The sequence below is a fragment of the Streptopelia decaocto genome (genome assembly GCF_964273445.1).
Source record: "Streptopelia decaocto genome assembly, chromosome: 1".
Classification (NCBI taxonomy): Eukaryota; Metazoa; Chordata; class Aves; order Columbiformes; family Columbidae; genus Streptopelia; species Streptopelia decaocto.
Genome location: NC_138663.1, coordinates 77,776,614 through 77,797,837, shown reverse-complemented (window position 1 = coordinate 77,797,837; position 21,224 = coordinate 77,776,614). Strand labels below are relative to the sequence as shown.

At 39.5% G+C, this 21,224-nt stretch overlaps 1 protein-coding gene across 2 annotated transcripts in view; it reads left to right on the top strand.

Annotated features, from left to right (window-relative positions):
- SOX5 (SRY-box transcription factor 5) overlaps positions 1–21,224 on the top strand; it is a 611,279-nt gene that overhangs the window by 462,516 nt on the left and 127,539 nt on the right. For both annotated transcript variants that reach the window (XM_082064631.1, XM_082064630.1), the window contains one exon: positions 10–78. In XM_082064631.1, the coding sequence (XP_081920757.1) occupies positions 10–78 (69 nt within the window). The remainder of the gene's footprint in view (positions 1–9; positions 79–21,224) is intronic.

Here is a 21,224-nt window from a genome sequence, read left to right as displayed (position 1 = left end):
TCTCCACAGATTGCAAGACAACAGCAGCAGCTCCTGCAGCAGCAACACAAAATTAACCTTCTTCAGCAACAGATCCAGGTCAGAGATTGAATCTCCACCTGTGCCCTCCACCCGTATCTCTCTTTTCTCCTTTCTGTTTCCCCATGCTTTCCCTCAGCCATTATAGTTTCTTTAAGAATCTCTTCAGATGACTTACATCATATTTATGGAAACACATGATGATGTTACATGTCATTAAGCAAAAAAGGTCAGTTTCTGAAAGGTGTTGCATGATTAACGTGGTTCCTGTAGGATCAGGAAGCAGGTGTGAAAGGAGCTGGTCATGTGAGAAAGGGTTTGCAGGACCAAATCCTCTTCCAGCTGGAGATCATGAGTGGCAAAAACGTTGCCAGTACAACTTGGATTGGAATGGGTCTCCTATAACTCTCTTTTTGAAGTTCTGCAGAAGCAGTTCTGTTCAGTGATTGGTAATCATGAGTCCCTCCTTCCCTCTGCCCTCGGTGTTGAAAGTCTGAAAATTTTCGACACTTGGGGTGAAGCATTGTCTGAATGAAAAACTGGTCAAAAAGGTTGGTTAGATTCAGGAGAGCAACTATGTGGGTCCTAGGTATCCAGAGGCTTACTCCTAGTAGTAGGAAAATGTTGTTAACCCAGCATCGCCGGTAAACTCTAACCTCTTTTTTTAAGTATTCAGAAGTTTCTTTTCATGCCATTTACTGTATTTCATTAATTTTCTTTCATTTGTGTATATGCATGCCCCTGTTTTGGGAATTATGCAAATCAGTTTGCCCTTGAAGGTTTTCACAAAGGAGGGGTTTGACATTTTATAGATTCTAGAATCATGGTAAAATCTCTGGCTGTGTAAGTGTACAGATATGTATAGAGCATTGCAAGTCGCTGTGGAAGTGGATGCTATGTTCTGTTTGTTCAGTAACAACAGGATTTTCCTTCCAAAACTTCTCTTTAATGTTTCAGAATTAGTTGCCTGAAATTATGAGCCATATCCATACCTCATCTAAGAAAACTTTGATTCCAGCAAGAATTCTGGAAGAAAAACTGGCTCTGTCATTTCATGGGATATTCTGTCAGTACCAGGACTTATATAACTATGAAAAACTTCAGGGGAAGGTCCATCTCTCTGTTATAAGACAACTTATATACAAGATGTGCTTTGCTGAAAACAGTGTTGAGATTGGTGAGGTCTGCCTTGGTCTTGACCTCTGTATTTTTTTTTTCTCCTTTAAATGTTTGTCTGGGATTTTTTGTTACTGCTATATCTTTAATAAGAGTTTAAAAGAAAGACAATAGTAGAACTAGTAGAACCTCTACAATAGCAGGGACAGTATTTATATTTTTAGCATTTAGCTATGGCAGTGAGAGAGGAAGTTGTTTTCTAAGCAGTGAATAAAAAATAAATTGAAGTAACATAGTTTGACCCCAACCCTTTCAAGTTTTAAAGCCTTGTAGATAAGAATGAAGTATGTCGTTTTTAGGATAGTGGAGAACACTGGTTATTGATAATGAGATATAGAGCCTTTCATCTCTTGATCCCTGGTCCAAGTTTGACCTAAGTCAGTAGTAAATGAAAGTCAGCTAGCTACCATGTGATACAAGCTGCAAGTCTAAGAAATTATTTGGAGGCCTGTCTCAAGGGATTTCACATGAAATATTGACCCTACCAAGGTCAGAATTTCACCTCCAGGGTCCACTTCACACAAAACCCATCAAATTTGGGACGCTCTCCTTTTGGGTGATCACGTGATAAAGGTCAAGAATGGAACAGGCAGAGAGACAATACTGTCCTCTCATTCCCACAGAGATGATCTGTTTGTAGTGAAATTTCGATTATACTGCCTGCCTCTTGACAGTTCCACAGTCTGTATGGTTGCATAGTCTCATGAACCCTGGTTGCAGTCCAATTACTGTGGAGTCACTGATAGGGAAAAACATTTAAAGATTAAAAAACCCTTATTGACAGTGAATACAAAGGAGAACATTTCTTCTCAGTTGCATGTTTAGTTGACTGTTTTCAGATAGAAGCAGCAAGTCCTGAAGAAATCTGCCTTTGTGTATAAACGGAGACAATGAAGTCACCCTAACATGCCCACGTTTAAAATGGTCTGTGAGTTTACAGTCAGGTTATGGTAGGTGGAACAAAGCTGTGACATGAATGTAGCTGTGAGTTCAGCTTTTCCGACCTTGCCTTAATTAATCTAACAGGCTTCTGTCACACTGGCCCAGAGTTTTTAAATAGCTTTAGATTTATTGACAGGGAAATATTCCTACAAAGTCTGGATAACTGTTTGACTTATGTGCAATTGAATGATTAGTCTGCAGTTATGAACACAACCTATTTATGACAAAGGACTCATTTTACTTGAGCCAATTTTTTCTAAGCTTGTAAGAGTTGCCATAATTCCACGTAAATTATTACACAGAAAAAAAAAAAAAAGCTATTGAAATATTGTATTGAAAACATAATACCCTAAGGTTAAAAAAAAGCACAACCTGACTGACCCCATGATTTATGACTCCTTTCTCTAAGTGCGCTAACTTGGAAACAGTTCCTTCTCTCCTTACCCCAGCAGACAATCTCCGATACATGCACAATACAGAAGCAGGGTAGACTGCAATGTGTCTCTCCTCCTTAGAGGACTGCAAATACTGAGTGTAACTACAGCTCAATTAAAGTAGCCACTTCGGTGATGCTGAAGAAAGATGAGCTAGCTGCTTGAGCTTAGAAAAATGTACCTGGCACATGAGTCTCTAATTGACATTATGTCTTTTTCAAGTCCATCTCTTCTGAATTAACTTGAAGGAGGTTTCATTAATGCAGAAGACAAACAGCTTGTCTTTGTATAGGGAGTTAATAAGTAAGGAGATAATGCTAAACTGGAGAAAAGTTGCAGATGAGTTTATATTTAAGAATCCAGATGACCTCACAATGCTAAAATGTGATCTGTACAGGTTTTGTGTTTTGGCAAATGGTTCTAATATTTTTTTTTCTGCTTTTCAGAAGCCATCTTATTTTATGGCACTTCGGAATGCATTCTCCTATGCACACCGCTTTCTGTTCTGTTTAATCCTTGTGTTCCTTGTGTGTATGTGTATTGAAAAGGTTTTTGCTTTAACAGTATTTGGAGTCTTCTCCCATGCACACCTCAGTCTTGCTGTTTTACCAGATGAAACTGGAATGCGTGTTCTGTCCTTTTAACGTTTGCGCATCAACAGCCCTAAAGATCTCGGGCTGTGTTACAGAACAGCTCTGTAGTGATCTGCAGCTGTAGAACAGGTGAGGAAACAGCTGTAGAACAGGTGAGGAAAGAGCATGCAGACACCAAGTACCGCTCAGCAGGTTCTTGGACTAGAACTGATTTTGTCCTTCAGAGTCTCAGGGAAGCTCTTCAGGTGACATCCCCATCTTCTTTTGTAAGGCCACGATTTACTTCTTGGTGTCCTTGCCCTAGAACATGGCAAAGTGTGGGGCTCTGTAGCTGTCCCGTCAGGTGGGCAAACAGTGAAAGAAACTTGAAGATTAGTTAGTCCTTTTTCATGATGTTGAGCTAGTCCCAAGAACATCAATGAGCACGTGTGGTGCTCTGCCTTGGGAGGTGTCCAGAGTTTTGTGGATAGTGCAGTTTACACCTTCCACTTGCTCTGAGAAGATGTCTAGCCCAGGTTGATGACCGAATAGGTTGCTTTGAAGCTTGGTGATGAATGTCACTTTAATTGAATTATATTTAAAATGAAATATGCTTGTTAAAGTTCATAAAGCAATTCATATTCAGTAGGGCACTGTTGATAAAATAGGTCAACCTTGCAGCCTAAATTGTGGTAAAACCAAGTCTGCTAATCTCACAGTTCTATACAAAGCTTAACAAAGTTTTATGTTTTTCCCTCAAGCTCCAGCTCTTGGAGTTGTATGATGACAAAAATGCAAGCGTTCATTTCATCAAAATGTAAACTTCCAGCTCTGATATTTCCAGGCAAAATCTGAAACCACAAGCACTACAAATTCCAAAATTAGAAGGCAAACAAAACAGAGGCCAAATGTTGTTTTTAAACTGTTCTGATTTTTAGTCAGGATTTTTTTTGGAGAGCCCAACTCAAGATCTTGGAACACTTTAAGTTGCCAATAATGTAAAACTAAGATCTCAAAGCAGCAAGAAGCAACAGTGCTGCTTTACAATGTCTCTAGCATTTGGGCCACACTTTTGTTTGACTTTTTTAGTTTAATACTACCAGTATTTGGTTACTAATTTATATTCATTTCTGGATTATGTACTTAGCCCAAGAACTCTGAGTGCTGTCTGAAACTCAAGAGTAAATTCTGCCAGACAGTGACCATTTGATGACTCTGTTTTAATAGAGGGTTTTCTTTTTCCTTCAGAACTAGAGACTTGTCAGCAGGTGTTCCATGGTGACACCTTTTCTGTTAGAAAGTTCAGACTTCTGAAGAATGAGATGATCCTGACTAAATCCCAATGCAAAGCTAGAAAGGTGCCCCTCTAGCCCTCCTGGCTTGCTAGGCGGCTTGTGACTCCTGGCTGAATGGTGCAGGCAGCTCCAGAGCTTGGTGGCACCTGGAATGTGTGCCAGGAGGCCCAACTCCCAAGCAAAAAGCTTATGGTGGTCTCAATGGCCTCAAGCTTGCAGACCTTTAGCAGCTTGTCTGACTGGGAGTATTGGCACCGCAGCCCTCCAGACTCTCTGCCCCTTCGGGTTGCAGGCTTCCTGACTTTCCTGAATCCCTCAGCTGCCCTGGGTGTTCTCCCAGCTCCAAATAAAGCTTTCCTTTGTGGGTCTGCATCCAGATTTCCATCCTCCCCACCCGCTGTCAGCCGGCCGTGTCCCTTTCCCCATGAGTTGCGTTGGTAGATGGAGAGGCCTGGCTGCACTAGTATGTTCCCAAATCAGAATATTCCCATTCTCATTAAGTTCTGAGGTTTAAGGTGGTGTTCCAATTTGGAATGTAATAAAATCTTGAACACTTGGAATTTCCTGTAGGATGGTTAGTCCTTTTTGTAGCCAGATCTATTTTTCAAAATCTAGCTATTTTTTTGGGGAGGAAAGAAGGATTTGGTTTCTGAGTTACACAGAAGTTCAGAAAAATATTTCTTAAGCTTAACATGCAAAGTTTTGAAATGACACAGTTGTTATTGTCAAAACTTTCCAGGCAGCAAGAGGCTCTGGGTTGATTCCAGCCTTCCAAAACACTGGTAAAGAGACCAACTTCCAGAGTGGTTTAGATATCATAATTTACCTGGACCATTATCAGTGGTGATCATTTTTGTTTTTGTTGTTTAGATTTGTTGTTACTTTTGAACTCCTCAGGTGAGCAATCATTTGTTACCCAGATCTGGCTGAATGATGTTCTGGCCTGTTTGCGTTCTCTTTGTTTGAGAAAACATTGAGATTTTCATTGACCTATTTCATATGGAGTTTAATTGTAAAGAGCACCAGTTGCTCTTTCTTGTTGTGAGAAGACACTGACCATGTGACTGTACATAAAGAAATGTGAAGATCTGTTCCTTGCACAACCAGTTTGCATTCTAAATTGTACTTCAAACATAGCTCGTCCTTTCATTTTCTGTCTTCTGCTGGACAGCAAACTCCAGCAGGCCACTATGTAAGCTGAATACTTGGAGTACTTTGTGCCTGTAAAAAGGCTAGAGATCCTTATCCTTAATCCTTGCCCTGTTGGTATCTCCTCAGTGCAACCATAAGGACTTGTGAAATTTCTTTCCTTGGGCCCAGCTTCTTGCATGCCTGTAACACAGAGTTCTCTAGGAGGCTTTAAAGGGCTGTACATGATGAATCCTTCACTCGAGATACAAAAATGAGCAACTGCTGCACAAGTGCTTGCTTACAGATTAAGTAATGTCTGTTGCTTCTGTATCACCACTTTTCCTGGGAATTCTGATTTTCTAAGAAGTCAGTGACAGCAGAGCCTTGCTTCATGGTGCTACGACCCCTCCGCGAGCCATTGCACAGCAGAACTGTGTTAGTTCTTCCGTAATTAGAGTCCTCTTTGCATATCAGAGAGAGGTGAACACAAAAGGTTTCCTTGGTAGACAATAAAGCTGCTGAAGTGAGGGCCTGATCCAGCTCCCACTGAACGTAGAGAAAAGGCTCTTATTCATATTAGTGGGAGTTTAATGAGACCTTTCTTCAGTAGGAAACTGTGAGAAAGTATCTTCCTTCTCACTCTGCGAAATGTTTTCAGAACAGGCTCCGTCCACTGAGACGGTTTGTTTTTTTCTGTTTTCATTTTGCCAGTGTGGATACGACAAGCTGTGACTGCACAGTCAAACCGAACAGGCCTGTAGACTGGGGACATTTTGTCCAAATTCATCATGTGTCAGTAGCAGCTGTTTTCCTGCAACTTATAAACATGGGCATGCTGGATTCAGTGAGACAGGCCCAAGGAGGAGTCACACTGCAGCCTTTCCCATGACTTTGCAACCTCTTCCCAAACAACTGAGGTTGCCGCAAAGAGGCTAAACAATTGTTTCTCACAAAAGCTCTGCAGCTGATGTCCTATCAGTTATCAGAATAACTCGCCTGTCCCTTGAGCAGGAAAAAGCCTCTGGGAAATTAATTATTCCAAAAAACAACCCAACCCCCTACACACACCAAAAAAAAAAAAAGAAAAGAGAAAAGACAAGGTTGGGGGAGGAAATAGGGAAAGGGAGGAGTGAAAAGAAAAATCTAGGCTAGCAGTCAGAATGAGCTAATTGCTTACTGGCTTCTCAAGTTTGGCAAATAATGTGTGTTTGGCTGAAGGATGTAATGCGTGTAGTTTAGAGTAACTTATGGGCCTTCACTTCTTTCCATTACCGTAAAAGTTGAGCTACGTAAAAAATTGCAGAGGTGTTTATCTGCACTTCTGTGCAGGGCAACATTTTGCACCAGTGTACTGTGGTTTTGCTTCTAAAGATTACTTGTAGAACAAACATCTACAGATAATTTGGTCTCAGGCCTTTTCTGCTATCTTATACAATTCAAGTTTGCTGACTGGTGTAGTTGCACCAATGCAGACAAGGAGAATCTGCTTGGGATTTGTACGGCTTGAATTTATTGAACTTGCAAGGGCATCTTTTTATCAGATAAATCAGCCTATGCTGAGCAACATGATTGCAATGGCACTTGCTGATAATGAAGCTTTCTCCAGTGTTACCAGTCCAAATGTTCTAAAATTATGAGATTGTTTAGAACTTTGTGAGTTATTTCTTGCATCTTCCTTAATTTCCTTTTTGCTACTGAGTTTTCAATGTTCCCATTTTCCAGTTCCCTCACACAATCACAAGAGAGGGCCAGAAACTTATCTGTATTTAAAAAAAAAAGGGCGGGGGGGGGGAAGAAATAACATCACCCAAAGAAAACCAAACAAATAAAACACAGAACACTGAACACCCCAAATAATCCAGCAGCTAGGACTGTAAGAAAAATGCCAGCAGTCAAATACAGTGATCAAATAGAGTGATCACAGCTGGCAACATTGTATTCCAAGGCCTCATCTTAGTCTCTCTCTCTTCAGCAAGCCTTCTCTTGGAGACCTATCTTTCCAAGGCCCCATCTTTCCTTTTGTTTTCAGATCCCCTCTCCAATTCAGCATCTCTCTGAGGCAGCCCACAACATTTACCACTTGCTTTCACTTCCAGCTCCCTGACATTGCAGTACTGAGCCATCTTCTTTAGGCAGCTGCCCACCCTTTCCCGCATCGACTCCTCATTTTTGCCAACCGTCCCTTTTCTTTGCCCTCCTTGCCATTATTTCCACAGTCATTTCAGTGGCTTTGGTTGGCGTTGCATTGGCTATAGAGTGCGCATGTGTCATTTTGTGGATGTTTGTGTTCAAAATGCGTGGGGTGGTGTACCCATGTGCACGTGAGCGATGCTCACGTTTTTGCACCCGTGCAGGTATTTACACAGCAGGCAGCAGAAAGGTACAGGAGCAGAAAGTACCGTGGCAGTTTCTGTAAGTGGCTTGGGAAGATGAACATGAACTCTTTATGGCTGTGATCCTGTCCGTATGGAGTGTGTGTAGTCATGAGCGCTTTTGTTGTGCAGCCAAAAAAGGCTGCTGCTGCTGCCTCTGCAGTAAGGTAAAGCAGAAGATAACAATAAATTTTTTACTGCTGGCTGGCGGAGGTGTTTAGGATGTGTTTTCTTTATATCTTCATCCACCCCTAATTGAAGATGCTTTAAAATTGAATGACTAGCAGTCAAAACGTGTTTGCTTCAAGCTGAGAAGAAAAATGCTGGTGTCTCTGCTTCCAAACTGATTGCGCTTTGTACACAACTGACAGCCACAGTCACTTTGAGTGACTGATAAGTGGGAAGCTTTGCCACTTATCAAGGAACGCACACTGAAAAGAAAGGACTGGAGCCGTTCAGATGCTTTGGCATGTTCAAAATAACATCTCACATCAGTCAGACTCAGAGGCACTAGGAGACATTTCAAAATAAACTTTATATCTATCTATCTATCTAGAGGCAAAGATTCAATTTAACAGACAAATCACTGTGTGGCATCACATTGGCTCTGAAAACGAGAACATCATTATAAGGGTCGCCAGTTGCAAAATGATTCATATAGCTGCATAATTTCAGAGCGGTTATTGTAGGGTCTCACCCCCCAAAACAAACCTAAATTTGAAAATTCACAACTGCATATCATTCTGGTGATTTCTCTAAATTGAGGCGTTTCACCCCTATTGACCAAGCAATATTTAGCTTATATAACATGTGATATCATGAAACATCCCAAAGAGAACAAAACTCTAAGTCAAATTATGATCTCATTTATTTCCGCTTTGGTATTATGGAATATGTGTGAGATTGCCTGGTATTAACTAAAGTCACAAATCGGTTATTAGTGTTATTTAGGAGTTGCTGTGCCTTTCAGTGATGCTCAGCATGAACAGAAGAGGGAACATTTTTTTGGTAACATGTTCGTTGGAGATGCTATTTGGTGCTATTTATATTATGAGATTTTGACCTGCAGGAGGCGAGGTGTGAGGGTACATTTTCTTCTATTGACTCTCTAATGACAGCAGTAACAGCCAGTGTAGGGTTTGGTTGGTCCACTGAAGGTGTTGATGTTTCAACCAGCCTTAGGAAGCATCATAGGAGTTAACCTGTTATAGCCATCCCTGCAAAACATTGTGTAGAAATACAAGCACACATCATACTCAGGGCTGAGATAGAATGTGGATCTTCATGTAAAATGGGAGAATGAGGTACAAGCAAGTAGTCTGTCATTTTCCAAACTGGAATTTGGACATAGGCGTAGTGTTGACGTGTCCACTAGTAGTACTTAAACTAAAAATGTTGTCATGGCTGCTGCCAGGTTTGCACCTCTTGCCCTAGCAACATTGAGAGTGCTGATGTGTAAGGGCCATTATCTTTTGTTCTGATTCTAAGCACTGCAGCTGGATACCTAATTCTGCTGAGCTTGCACTATCTCAAATGGTTGCTTTTCTAACCAAAGAGGCTGTATTTGAGAGACAGGTTATGTTTGACATTCCAAAGTTGCTACCAGCCCCTATATTATCAAGAGGGAGAAATTTGAGGATCATTTAGTTTCTGCTGACAATGACTTGCTTTTCTGGTTCATCTCTTGCCATGTTAAGTGGTCACGACTTCATTTTGATGGCTCATTCGAAACAGAGTACTTGAAACTCTCTGCTGGAATAATGGCTTAAAATGATTCAGAGGGAAAAGTGTGGTTCCACCTACTAAATCCACGCCACTGTCTTCACCTTCTTGGATTTTGCCGAGACATCTGGCTGATGATGCCTTACCCCTGCATAGTTTAGGTGACAAGATGAGCTCACCATTGGTGGTAATAACATGCAAGAGGCCAGAGAAAACCATTTGATTTTCATTGTGCACTTTCTGTCAGTTATCTGCTACTGAATTGAATTGTATAAATTAAAAGTGGAAGGTGATTACTTGTGCTTGGTATTTTAAGAAGAGTAAATGAAACAGTTTAATCACTTGAAGGATAGTGGTTGAAGGGGCAATGTGAGCAAAGCCTGAAAAAGCCTGGAGAAAGAGAGGGAAAGATACATTTAGCTTGTGAAAGTCTCTGCTGGGCAAAGATGAACTAGGGAGTTGCAGATCTCATGCCAGCTGTCTGTATTTTGTGTATTGTATTTAATATCTATTTAAGTTCAACTTCCACGCAAGAAAGTTGAATAAAATGTGTATTGGGTAAACAATTGTAAGGAACTACTTCGGATTTTCATTCCAGTTGGTTTGAAATATGCTTTGAAGAGGCTAAGAGTGTATGTCAGAGTTTCTTGTATGTAGAAGTTAAATAAAATAATTGAAGTTCCAAGGTAAATTTAATAAAGTTATAAAAACTAAAATGAAGACTTATATGAAAGGTAATAATAATAATTAAATGGGACAACTTGAATTCACTATTTAGAGTTTATAAATATTTGACACAGAGAGGAAATTCATTTAAAATTGTATGTACTACAAAATAGTTTTTATCAGGTTTGACTTCTTTGAAAGACAGCAGTGTTCAGCAAATTACTCCGAAGTTGAAACAGGGATAGTTTCAACAAAATTGTTCATAGATAGCAATTTAAAACGAATTTGGACAGAAATGATAAAGAGATTTCTATACTTTTGTATGCTGTGAAAATTGTATACAAAGAAATACATTATTTAGGTAGTGAAGTAAGGCATTTGAAAGTTACAAGTGCCAGAATTAGGTTAAATAGGTATCTTTATTTTATTCCCATGTATCTCTGTCATACATATTGAATAAAAAATGGTGTTGTGGGGGAGTAGAGTTACATGATAATATAATTGTAGACTGTACTCACAAGAGGGAAAATCAAAATTATGTTGACAACCTTAATTCTGTCATTTCCTAATGTCTGAGTCCTTGACTTTTCATCCAGAGTAGTGTTGGTTTTTTAACTCTGTTTCTATGTGGGTTTAATGTCCACAAAAGCACATAATATGATACACCAACCATCTATAATGTGTTGTCAGCTCAGCTCGAACCCTGAAATGTCCACATGGGAGAAGTGCCAAATGTCACTTGAGTTACAGGAGAAATGTCATGTTCTCCTGCGTTGGCAGGAGAAAACATTTCTTTGACTGTAGTGGACAGGAGCCCATACTATGAAGCTCTTATCTTCCTGTATCTCATTTCCTTTCTTCCTCCCCTTTTATTTTTTTTTCCTTTTATTTTGGTCTCCATCAAAATAGAGATGACTTTTTTTCTATTGCTGTCCTCCTTGGAAAGAGAAGTAGATTGTTCGAGTGCCTTTGTTGAATTTGGGCTGCCTATGTTGAAAATGGAGTTTGGCTCTTTCAGCACCCTCGCTCCCCCTTTTCTCCCTTAGTGGGACTGGGACCAGATCGGTTGTAATCACAATTTGACATTCATCAGTTCTTTTCTCCTATTTTACCACGCTCTTTATGCTTTAGCAAGAAAACCGAGGCTGAAGGTACAAAATTCAAAGCCATAGCTCTTCTAGTTAAGGAGTCTCTTGCTTTGAGTATTTAATGGAAGCCTGTTGAAGCATTTGTCCTTTTAAAGCTCTGTGTGGTGAGAATGTTTTCTTATCTTTCATACTACGTGTAGAATCTTGTCTGTGGTTTAAGAATTACTGAGCTGCAGTGTGTCAGTGAGAGGGGCTTTTTTATATACTGTGTGTAATGAGTTCTACGTTCTTAACATCCTTAAGAATCACTTACATCTAATTTAAGCATCATTTCCAGTTTCTTTAGGCCTGGAGTCCACATTTGTTGTCTAGGAACAAGTAAGCATATATTAAACAACTGATTGATGACATTCTCACCTTATACACACGAGTAAGCTGCCTTATACCCACGTAGGCACACATTTTCATGCATGCATTTCCCCAATCCAGATATCAATTACAAACATGATTACCTTTCTGGACATCGATTTTTAATCTCTCTAAAGGATTTAAGGAGGAAACAGTAGGGATGTTTTCCATGTGGGGGCCACAGGTTATTAATACTTTCTGAATTATAGCTGATCTCACATGTGAATTGTTCAGGGCTTTATGAATTCTTCAGGCCTGCTGACAGTTCCTCTTCAGCTGAAATAATAGCAAATACAGAGTTTAGATCAAGACACAGATGATCACAGTATTTCCCAGTGATACGGACAGACTGATGCATGCACTAGGAGATATAAAGTAAGCACAAATAGACTCAAATTATTTGAAATTAGAACACTTCAAGGAAATAAAACTTCCAAGGTTTCATCTTTCTATGAGTAAATCAGTATCCCAAGCTACCAACTTGTGTAACATACATTTAAGACACCCCTCTAAACGTTGCCTGTGTTCTTTCATAGGACCCAGTTCTGGCAGCAGGAGGTTTCCCTGAGTAGATCAGCTCCCCGAGTATGTGATAGGTCCAGGAGTTTCTTTGCCATTTTGTTAGGAAGTGAAGTTTTGGAGAGCTGATATATTCTAGTGACAGAAAGTAGAACTGTGCTCTATTTCTTGTATTTCTTTTTTACTTGAGACAAAAGGCAGATTTGAAATGTTGTTTTTCAAGAATTTTAGCTTTCTGTGCCATAAGTTTCAGGATATTATTTAAGTCTGCTTCCCTTGTATTATTTCTTATTACACGGTTAAGAATTCTTGTCTTTTTGTTACAATCAGAATAAAGAAATAAAAATTGCAATCAGTTTACTGATATAGAATTCTGTATTCTATGTTAATAATATTCACACTTCTTACTTAAAAAGAAACACATCCATTTTAGGTGTTCTTCACATCCCCTCTGTGTATTGAGGTGGATTTGTTGAAATCACAAGTTTGCTTTCTGCGTCTTTTGTGAGGGTTGTTTGAGCTCAGTATCCTCTTAGTAGAAACTCTTGCAAAGGCCCCGTGGGAGGAAAATTGTCCATTGTGTTCTTTTGAAAGCCAGCTATCTTTTTTCCTGGAGCTGGGCTCAAGCAAGTTTATTCTTCCACTCAGGGATATCTTAGAAGGTTCCTGTCCTTTCTGGTGCCTAGGAAGTGGAGCTCAGATAGGTACATTGTATTTGCTGCCATCATATAATCTGTGCAACTTCCCTGCAAATATAAAGAATTATGCTTTCCCCAGCTGTTCATTTGATAGGATTCTAGCCCTTCATTTAGAGAAAACTGTGCTTCTCCGATTCACATTGTTTGAACCGTGGCCTCCCTTCTATACCTATTGTTTGTTTTGTCTTTTTTTGTTGTGCGTAACAGGTGTTTCTTTCAGACAGCCGAGGCAGCAAGACAAGGGCTTCCTTTATGGCGGATCTCTTGAGACTTTGATTAAACTCTTCTTTGTGATAAAAATGCCACTGCCTTCAAATGAATTGCACATGTAATCTGTATTTGCACAAATGCCGTCCATCCCTCTGCCTTCATTGCTGAAGTCTGTCGCTCTTTTGGTATGTGTGTTTGCCTTTTCTCCCGTCTTTTGCCACAGAACTGATTCCTTTGTACCTTCCTGAGGCTGCACTCCCCTCAGAGCCTGGATGAAGCCATGGGAATGGTTTAAAAAGAGCAAACTGTTTCTGCAAAAAGAGCTCCCTTTTCTTCCAGTGTTTCCTATTGCTGCCTCCACAAAAAATATTGTCAGACGGCTGGGAGCACCTTCCTTGGAGTTTCCCGAGGGGGAACTATGGGTTTGAAAGTAGGCACTTTTTTCTGCCTCTAGTGGAGCAGGTCTCAGTCCAGTGGGCTGTAGGTAGCACAGATATTTTACTGCCTGTCTTATTTTTTTCTTTCACATGATTTCACCTGGTGTTGGGGAGCACCTGCTGCGAACAGTCTGGGTTTCCTGGCTTAGGCCTGGGAGTACGTCAGGGAGGTCTGGTCACTTGTGGCAAGAGCTTAGGTGTGTTGTAAGCAGAAGATATGTGTAAATCAGTACCCCATGCTACCAGCTTGTGTAACGTACATTTCATAGTCTTTCTAGTTTTTGTTTAGAATAGGGCTTCCACACTCTCCAGTATGATCCTCTTGACTCTAGATGGTAAGACAACCAGTGAAGCAATGCAAACCAAAGAGGGGCAAGAGGCTGATACCGTGTTTTTTAGTGTCTCAGTTGGCCCACGCTGTTCAGGTATCCTGATGGAGTGTTGCTCACCTATAATGCATTATTTTCATGCCCTTCTCTTTATACCAGGACGTTTATTAGTTAGAAGCCCCAGGGGTGAGCAGATACAAATATGCATTAGTCAGAAGAGATGTAATGGATGTCCTGGGAGCTGTGCCAAACAATTAAGAATATAGGCGTAATGATTTACAGGGTAAGCAAAACCTCCAGAGAAAGCTACATCTGTACAGGCTGCCCTATGAATCTGCAGAAGTCAAATAACTTGCATCATTTCAGCCTACCAGAGATAACACATATCTAGGGAACGAATGTGGATGGACTCTTGCTTTCAGTCTGAGACATACCTTCCACTGATGACTTTCTGTTGTTTTGATCAGTTGTTAGAACTTCCCAAATGTCATCTACAGTGCCTCTGAGCTCCTCTCTATATAAAGTCTGTTTTTTCCTCCCGGTGCAGAGCGATCGGCAGTTACAGTGGCAGGGGTATCAGCACAGCCTAGATGTGACACTAGCATTGTATCTATTTTAGTGCCTGACTTTGTGACAGTGGCAGCATCTGTGGAAAATATGAAGATAACTGTCAGAAAGCGTGTTTGAAGGGTGTTTAATTTAGAAACAGTAACCCCCCCCTTGCTCCCCCCCCAAGCTGACATTTGCTTTAGCATGCAGTAGTTAACAGTGGAAGATGAGACTTTAATAATGCTATATAATATGGTTTCCTAAATCAGTTCTTTCTCTTAAAATGTGTTGTCTGCTTTTGTTAGTGGTTATTTACATAGTGCAATAAACATAGTTCATTACATTATTTGACTCAAAACCCATGAACTTTTATTTTGTCTTAACACATAGATGTCAAGGGCCTGAAATTCTCTCTTCCTGTACAAGTGTGAAACATCATAAAATCAGAACATGAACAGTTAGAGACACTTCGTGCTGAAATAAATGACCAAGATGCAGAAGAAACTAACAGGATGTAACAATTATACCAGCTTCCACAGAGCTCCTTCTCTGTATTTTCTTCATGTTCAAGGAACCTGAGCCACTGTTTTAATACATCAATACAAAAAAAAAAAAAAGGAAAAAAAAATAGACTGTTTTAAAAACCCAAACTGTTCTGAAAGCAGCCATTTCTTATGTTCAGGCATGCAAACTTTGCTCACAGACAGCTCTTGTTAGAGGATGGGGGCATTTTCCAAGAGCCTCACGCCCATTTCTGTTTCAGACATCATCTCCCCATTCCTTCAGGAGGTGCCCTTTTGTAGGAGGTTAAGCCTTCTTTCCACCAACAGGAGACCTGGGGAGGCTCTCTCGGAAGCCTGTCATTGCTGTTCTTGGATTTCACAAGACAGCGGTGCTTCCTGAGACACGTGTGAAGCTCACCTGCCCAGAAAGATTGCGACTCAACAGTCTGCTTTAAGACGGCTTTGCATGCGAAAGACTGATTTTCTTCGTTTTGGGACTATCGCTCAATGGAAGTGTCAGAAATACGGAAGGATAAAGACCGAGTTACATTAAAAAGAGAAAAAAAAGCACTCTGAAATTATCTCCTGGCTCCATGTTTTCCGAGGTTTTGCATTAGCGGGGACGAAGTCACGGTGTGTTGACACAGTCTAATGTGCAATGACATAATACCTGGAATATGGAGACAGCGAGAGGCGCAAAATCAAATTTATCTGAGTTTTCACAGGAAAAGAAGGGATTAAACTTTGCTGGTTAAAATATGGCTGCTTTTTTTTTTTTTTCTTTTTTTTTGTTAAATAAAAACTATCCTAGTTTGATTGAGATAAACCTACTCGGATCTAATTCTATCTAGTCCCTGGGAAAAGTGGGCTTTAAGATGTTGAGCCTATTTGCCGAATCCCTTTTTTTAGAAATAAAGATTAGGGTAGGAAGTTTGGTCCTTATCTCTAAGGTTCTTACTGCTTCAGAAGGAAACTGAAATACATGAAGGACACTTTCTTGAACTCGTGATTTGTCTTCACTCAGATTATTTCAGAAAGCTGTGGCAATGTAGATTTCCCACAATGCTTGGTTATTTTTGTTTTACATATCTTAGAGGAACTATGATAAATTGTTGTTACTGCCTATTAAATAGTAGAAAGAGATGTCAAAATACTCTAGAGAGTTAAAATTCACATGTTACTGCATGTGCACGGAAACTTTGATCTAGAAGCATCATTCCCCATTTGATAACTGCCAGGTGTGATTTTTCTCTGTCTTTTCATCCCTTGTGGTTACTTATAGCCCTACAAAATAACATTCAATTGCTAAGTTTTACTTGCGTTTCAGAGCCTGTTTGCATGGATATTAGTGTATGGCTCTTGGAACATTTTTCTTTCTTTCTTTCTTTCTTTCTTTCTTTCTTTCTTTCTTTCTTTCTTTCTTTCTTTCTTTCTTTCTTTCTTTCTTTCTTTCTTTCTTTCTTTCTTTCTTTCTTTCTTTCTTTCTTTCTTTCTTTCTTTCTTTCTTTCTTTCTTTCTTTCTTTCTTTCTTTCTTTCTTTCTTTCTTTCTTTCTTTCTTTCTTTCTTTCTTTCTTTCTTTCTTTTTCTTTCTTTCTTTCTTATCCTTTTTTTTTTTTTTTTTCTTTTTTTTTAAAGGCATCCTGTTTTTCCAGACCAGGGGAATTAAGGACAGAGGGGAAGCAGCTTGCATATTGTTAGGCTGGAGCTCATTGCCAGAACCAGAAACAGAACCCAGATTGTCTGTTGTCTCCCATTGGGCCACAATACAAAATGTGAACTGGAGTGCAGAGTTATCAGAGATTCAGGCCTTCTAGGTTTTTATCTTCTGTCTTCATTTTTACTGTTTTTTCTATAGAATTTTCCATTTCAGTGATAGACATCGAATACAGACTGTGATGGTTGTGGGGTGAGAATGAGGCAGGGTAGCACAAAGAAAATAATCCCTGTTACTTTCGGAGCCAGATTTGTGTTGGTGCTTTCCCGCTGAATCACATCAGTAGAGTTTAATGTGGAAAATCTGATCTGATCCATCAGTAAAATGCGAGTGTATAAATGTTAAAAAGTTTGCGAGGGTCAATTTCTGTCCTCTTTAAGGTGAGGAAACAATTTTCCCTGCATTTTTAATATTTTTTCTGTGTTTAATTTTTTCTAGTTCGATTCATTGTAACAAAGCCAAGACTTTGTCAGCACAAATATTTATTTTACAAGCATCCCTTGATTCCATGAAAACTGCCTAAAGAAATCAGAGTGTAAGGCACTTAGCAGTCATTCTGCATGAACCCTCTCCTCACCTTGACCACTGCCGTGTTTCTGTTACATTCTGGCTCTGCTAAGCTGTGCTGAATGTGAGTGGGATGCCTGCCCATGTTGTTTTTGACCTGGATTTATCTGCTCCAACCCAGAGTGGCTCATTCACTGACTTTCTTTCTTCTCAGTTTCTGGGTACTTAACATGCTTTCTTGCCAGTCTCCGGGCTCTGGTTACCTAAGGCCAACTTGTTGCATTTAACAGGTACAAATGGCTGTGCCTCAGGCCTGCTTTTCCCTTCTCTCCCTATTCTTCTTCTGGTTTTCATTTAATGTCCTGCTAATAGTGAAACCACAAAGGCAACAGTAGGGGCAGCATAAATGCATGCTCACCTACGGAAGAGCTGCTGATGTTTCAGAGTTAAAAACAAAACCCAACAAGATTATTATGATAGTAAGAGCCAAGACAAGTGCTGCACACTTTGTTCATTTGCTGATTAAAACAGTCACAGTGTGACATCTTTTCATATAATAAACTGAAGAGGGAGGTGGATTATTGCATTGCCAAGGCCTTAAAAGAAAATATTTGGGGACCATCTGATTTTGAGGGTCACCATGTATCACTACATACCAGGAATGTACCTGTTTTGCAGGGTGGTGGGCAGGAAGTCAAATATTGAAAATAATTAGCTTCCAGAGCATTCATTTCCTTCTGATTTGGCGTAGTCCCTTGTTAAGTTCCCAAGAAATGAGAGGGAGTGCTGTCTCAATCTGTGCCTCTGTCATTGGATAGGATGTCAAGTAGTGGAGGCAAGATATATGTTGTCCTCCTTGTTTCTCCTATCTTCATAGTAAGATGCCCAGCTTCTGTTAGGCGATTGTGAGCCCTGATCCTTTCTTAAGCTAATATCAAGGTGTTTTGGACTGAGTTTTAAAAATCCTTAATCCCGTTCATCCTCCTCTGGATATATTGGGCTTGTATTTTTATAAAAATCCTTTCCTAGATGAATTTATTTTTTTTTAACAAATTGGTTACTTCATATCTGGTAGAATTTTATTTCATAGAAACAGGTTTTAGCCAAAAGTGCCCTGTTGTGTTTTTTTTTTTTTTTTCCTTTAGACTCTTTACACTTGCATAAAGTTCTTGGCATAGCAGAAACTTCACCAAGTTGGAAGTTCCATCTTTACACTTAGAATGTAAATTACTGGCGTGCCTACTGTGCTCCAGGGTTACGCTTCTTCTTTTCTTGCAAAAAGTCCGCTGCTCCTTGATTATCTCAGTGGTGTTTAGCAGTGGCATCATCTTAATTCATGTGCGTGTGTCAGGAATTCTCTGCATTGTGGAATTAACAGTTTCTTCTCATGCCTGATGCTCTAAATCTGCAAATGCAGTACCTAGATACTTTTTTCTTTGTCAGGCTGCTTCAGGCTAAACATTTAGACTGCCACTCCGAGTTAATTAAACACCTATTTGAAGTTAAGCTGTTGAATGGCAAATAAAATAAAATACTTGTTCCAGCCCTGCAGAATGGTTATCGAGGTTGACACAGTACTTTCTGCTCTGTCCCTTTCTACTTTTCAATCTCTCTACCTGCTCCATATGTTGCTTTTCTAGATAGGGACACAATATTTGACAGACAAGAAATTACCCTTAGCAAAGGGCACTAGCTGATGTTTCAGAAAGCGTGTGCAGAAATAATGCCGATAGTCTTTGTCAAGGTTTAAATTTTGTAAGTGGAAGAAACGTACTCTTCTTTCTGAGAACCGAGTATTTCACGTCTACCAACTACAGCTAAGAATATTGATCAGAAAAAGCAGCCATAGATCCAGATAAAATTCTTCACTGTAATTTGTTAACCCTCCAGACTGAAAGAATATAGTGGGCTCTGCCTTTTTCTCCCCATTTGTTTGCAGTTTCCACAGTTTTTCTAAACTCCTGCTGCCATGGGAAATAGGTGCTCATAGGATAGGCAGCTCTCTTTTCACAAGACAGTTATGCCTGCCTTGCTACTTGTAGAAGTATTGGGGTTTCTTAGGTAAAAATACATTTTATGACTTTGTGCAAGAAATGGAGGGATTCAATATTTGTTTTAAAATGAGACCATAAACAGACTATGGCATAAAAACTTGTACTGACAAAATTTTTCATTTAAACTTTTTTTCTTTTTCTTTTTCTTTTTTTTGTGAAAGACTAAGTTTTTTACCCATAAACACCTTAAGCATGAAGTCCTAGAAAGCAGGGAATTGTTCCAGCACCCATTAAAAACAGGGATAAAATCCTTTGTCTTTAGTGGGCATTGTTTTGGTGGAATAAATTTCTGGAAGACAAGTGGTCAAGACAGAAGCCTCCGGCTCTTTGTTAATGATTATTGCTTTGTTTAACATCCTTTGTATGCCGTGTGCCTTCTCAGTATACACATACTCACAAATATACTTCTCTGCATTTCTGGAGTTCACTTATGTTACTTTACAACATATGCTGATTTTACTTAGCAGCCTCATGTACTGTGAGAAGGATGAAAGTGCTCTTGGGCTTCAGAGGAAAAACAGGATGAGAATTAATTTCTTGTTCAGTTGGTGTCAGAAGCAGCTAGACATATGAAAGAAATTGGGATCTTCTTAGACTGCCTGTTTGATTTTAGAGGAGGCTTAGATATTTACTGAAATTCCCAGCCTTTCAAGATTCACTTGTGAGTGCTATATTCATAGCTGCCACTGAAAAAAGTGTGTCACCAACATAATGCAGTTTTTTTCAGCTGGGCTGGCATATCTATACTATCTATATTTTGTGTGTGTGCATGTGCAAGTCAGCATTGACAATTCAGCAAATCAGTAGGACAGAAGTGGTTTTAATTGTGATAATTTTCAGTGTATCAAGTGTGGTTTGCTTAGTTTTCCTTTAGACTGTAGTGAAATGAAACAATTGTTGGTTTTGTTCACATCTTTCTTGGATATGATAGTGCTGCTGAATGTCTTCTTGCAGTGTTTATTTCTATCACAGAGGACTGGAAGAGGTGTGAATTATCTGAAGAAGGCAAAATCACTGGAGGGACCAATGTTTGTAACTTCTTTATCCACTGAATCCTGCTGGGAATGTGTCTTCTTTTTGTACTGCTGCTACTGCTATTATATGATCCAGTTAAGCTGATCAGGGTTTCAGCCAGCTCTTACAAGCAGTTCTCCTTAAAAATGCAGGCAAGCAGGCTTTAAAGTTAACGAGTACAAACTTGGATGTGAGTTTTGGACAAGTACTTGCAGGTAGGCCAATAAGCCTTGGGAGAATGAATTTTGTAGAGTGCTGGGCAAGAGAAGGTTGTTTCCTTCAAGCGTATGTGCGCACATGTGCACAACTCTGCAAAGGCAAAACTATTTTTAACTTATCGGGACATCCTTGAGCATAAGCATTATTCTCAATCTACATATGGGAAGGTGAAGTTTGGAGGAGTTAGTCATCTTGTTTAAGTTAAAATATAGAAAACCTGATTCTTACAGCTAAGCAAGACAAGACTATGTCTCTCCTCAGACATGACCAACTAGAAGATCTAAATGATCTCTGAAGGAGCTATTTTACTTAAACACCATCATTCTTTTTTGTCAAACAGTATGATCATACCATTTGAGATGGGGTAAAATTTAGAAGGCATAAGGCAGCAAAATATAAGAGAAATCCCTCCTCCTGTTAGTTACATCATTGCTTGTTAAAGATATTATAAATAATTGATATATCTTTCATTTCTTCCTTGAAATACATAGGATAGTTCAAATGTTCTTTAATATTATTGCGATTCTATCCATGCCCAATATACTGCTTATAGCACATTACATCCTCTATAGAATCGCAGACCTTCTCTGCTCTTAATTACTCAATGAGAATGAGATTTAGATTTAAACCAGTAGAATTGTGTACT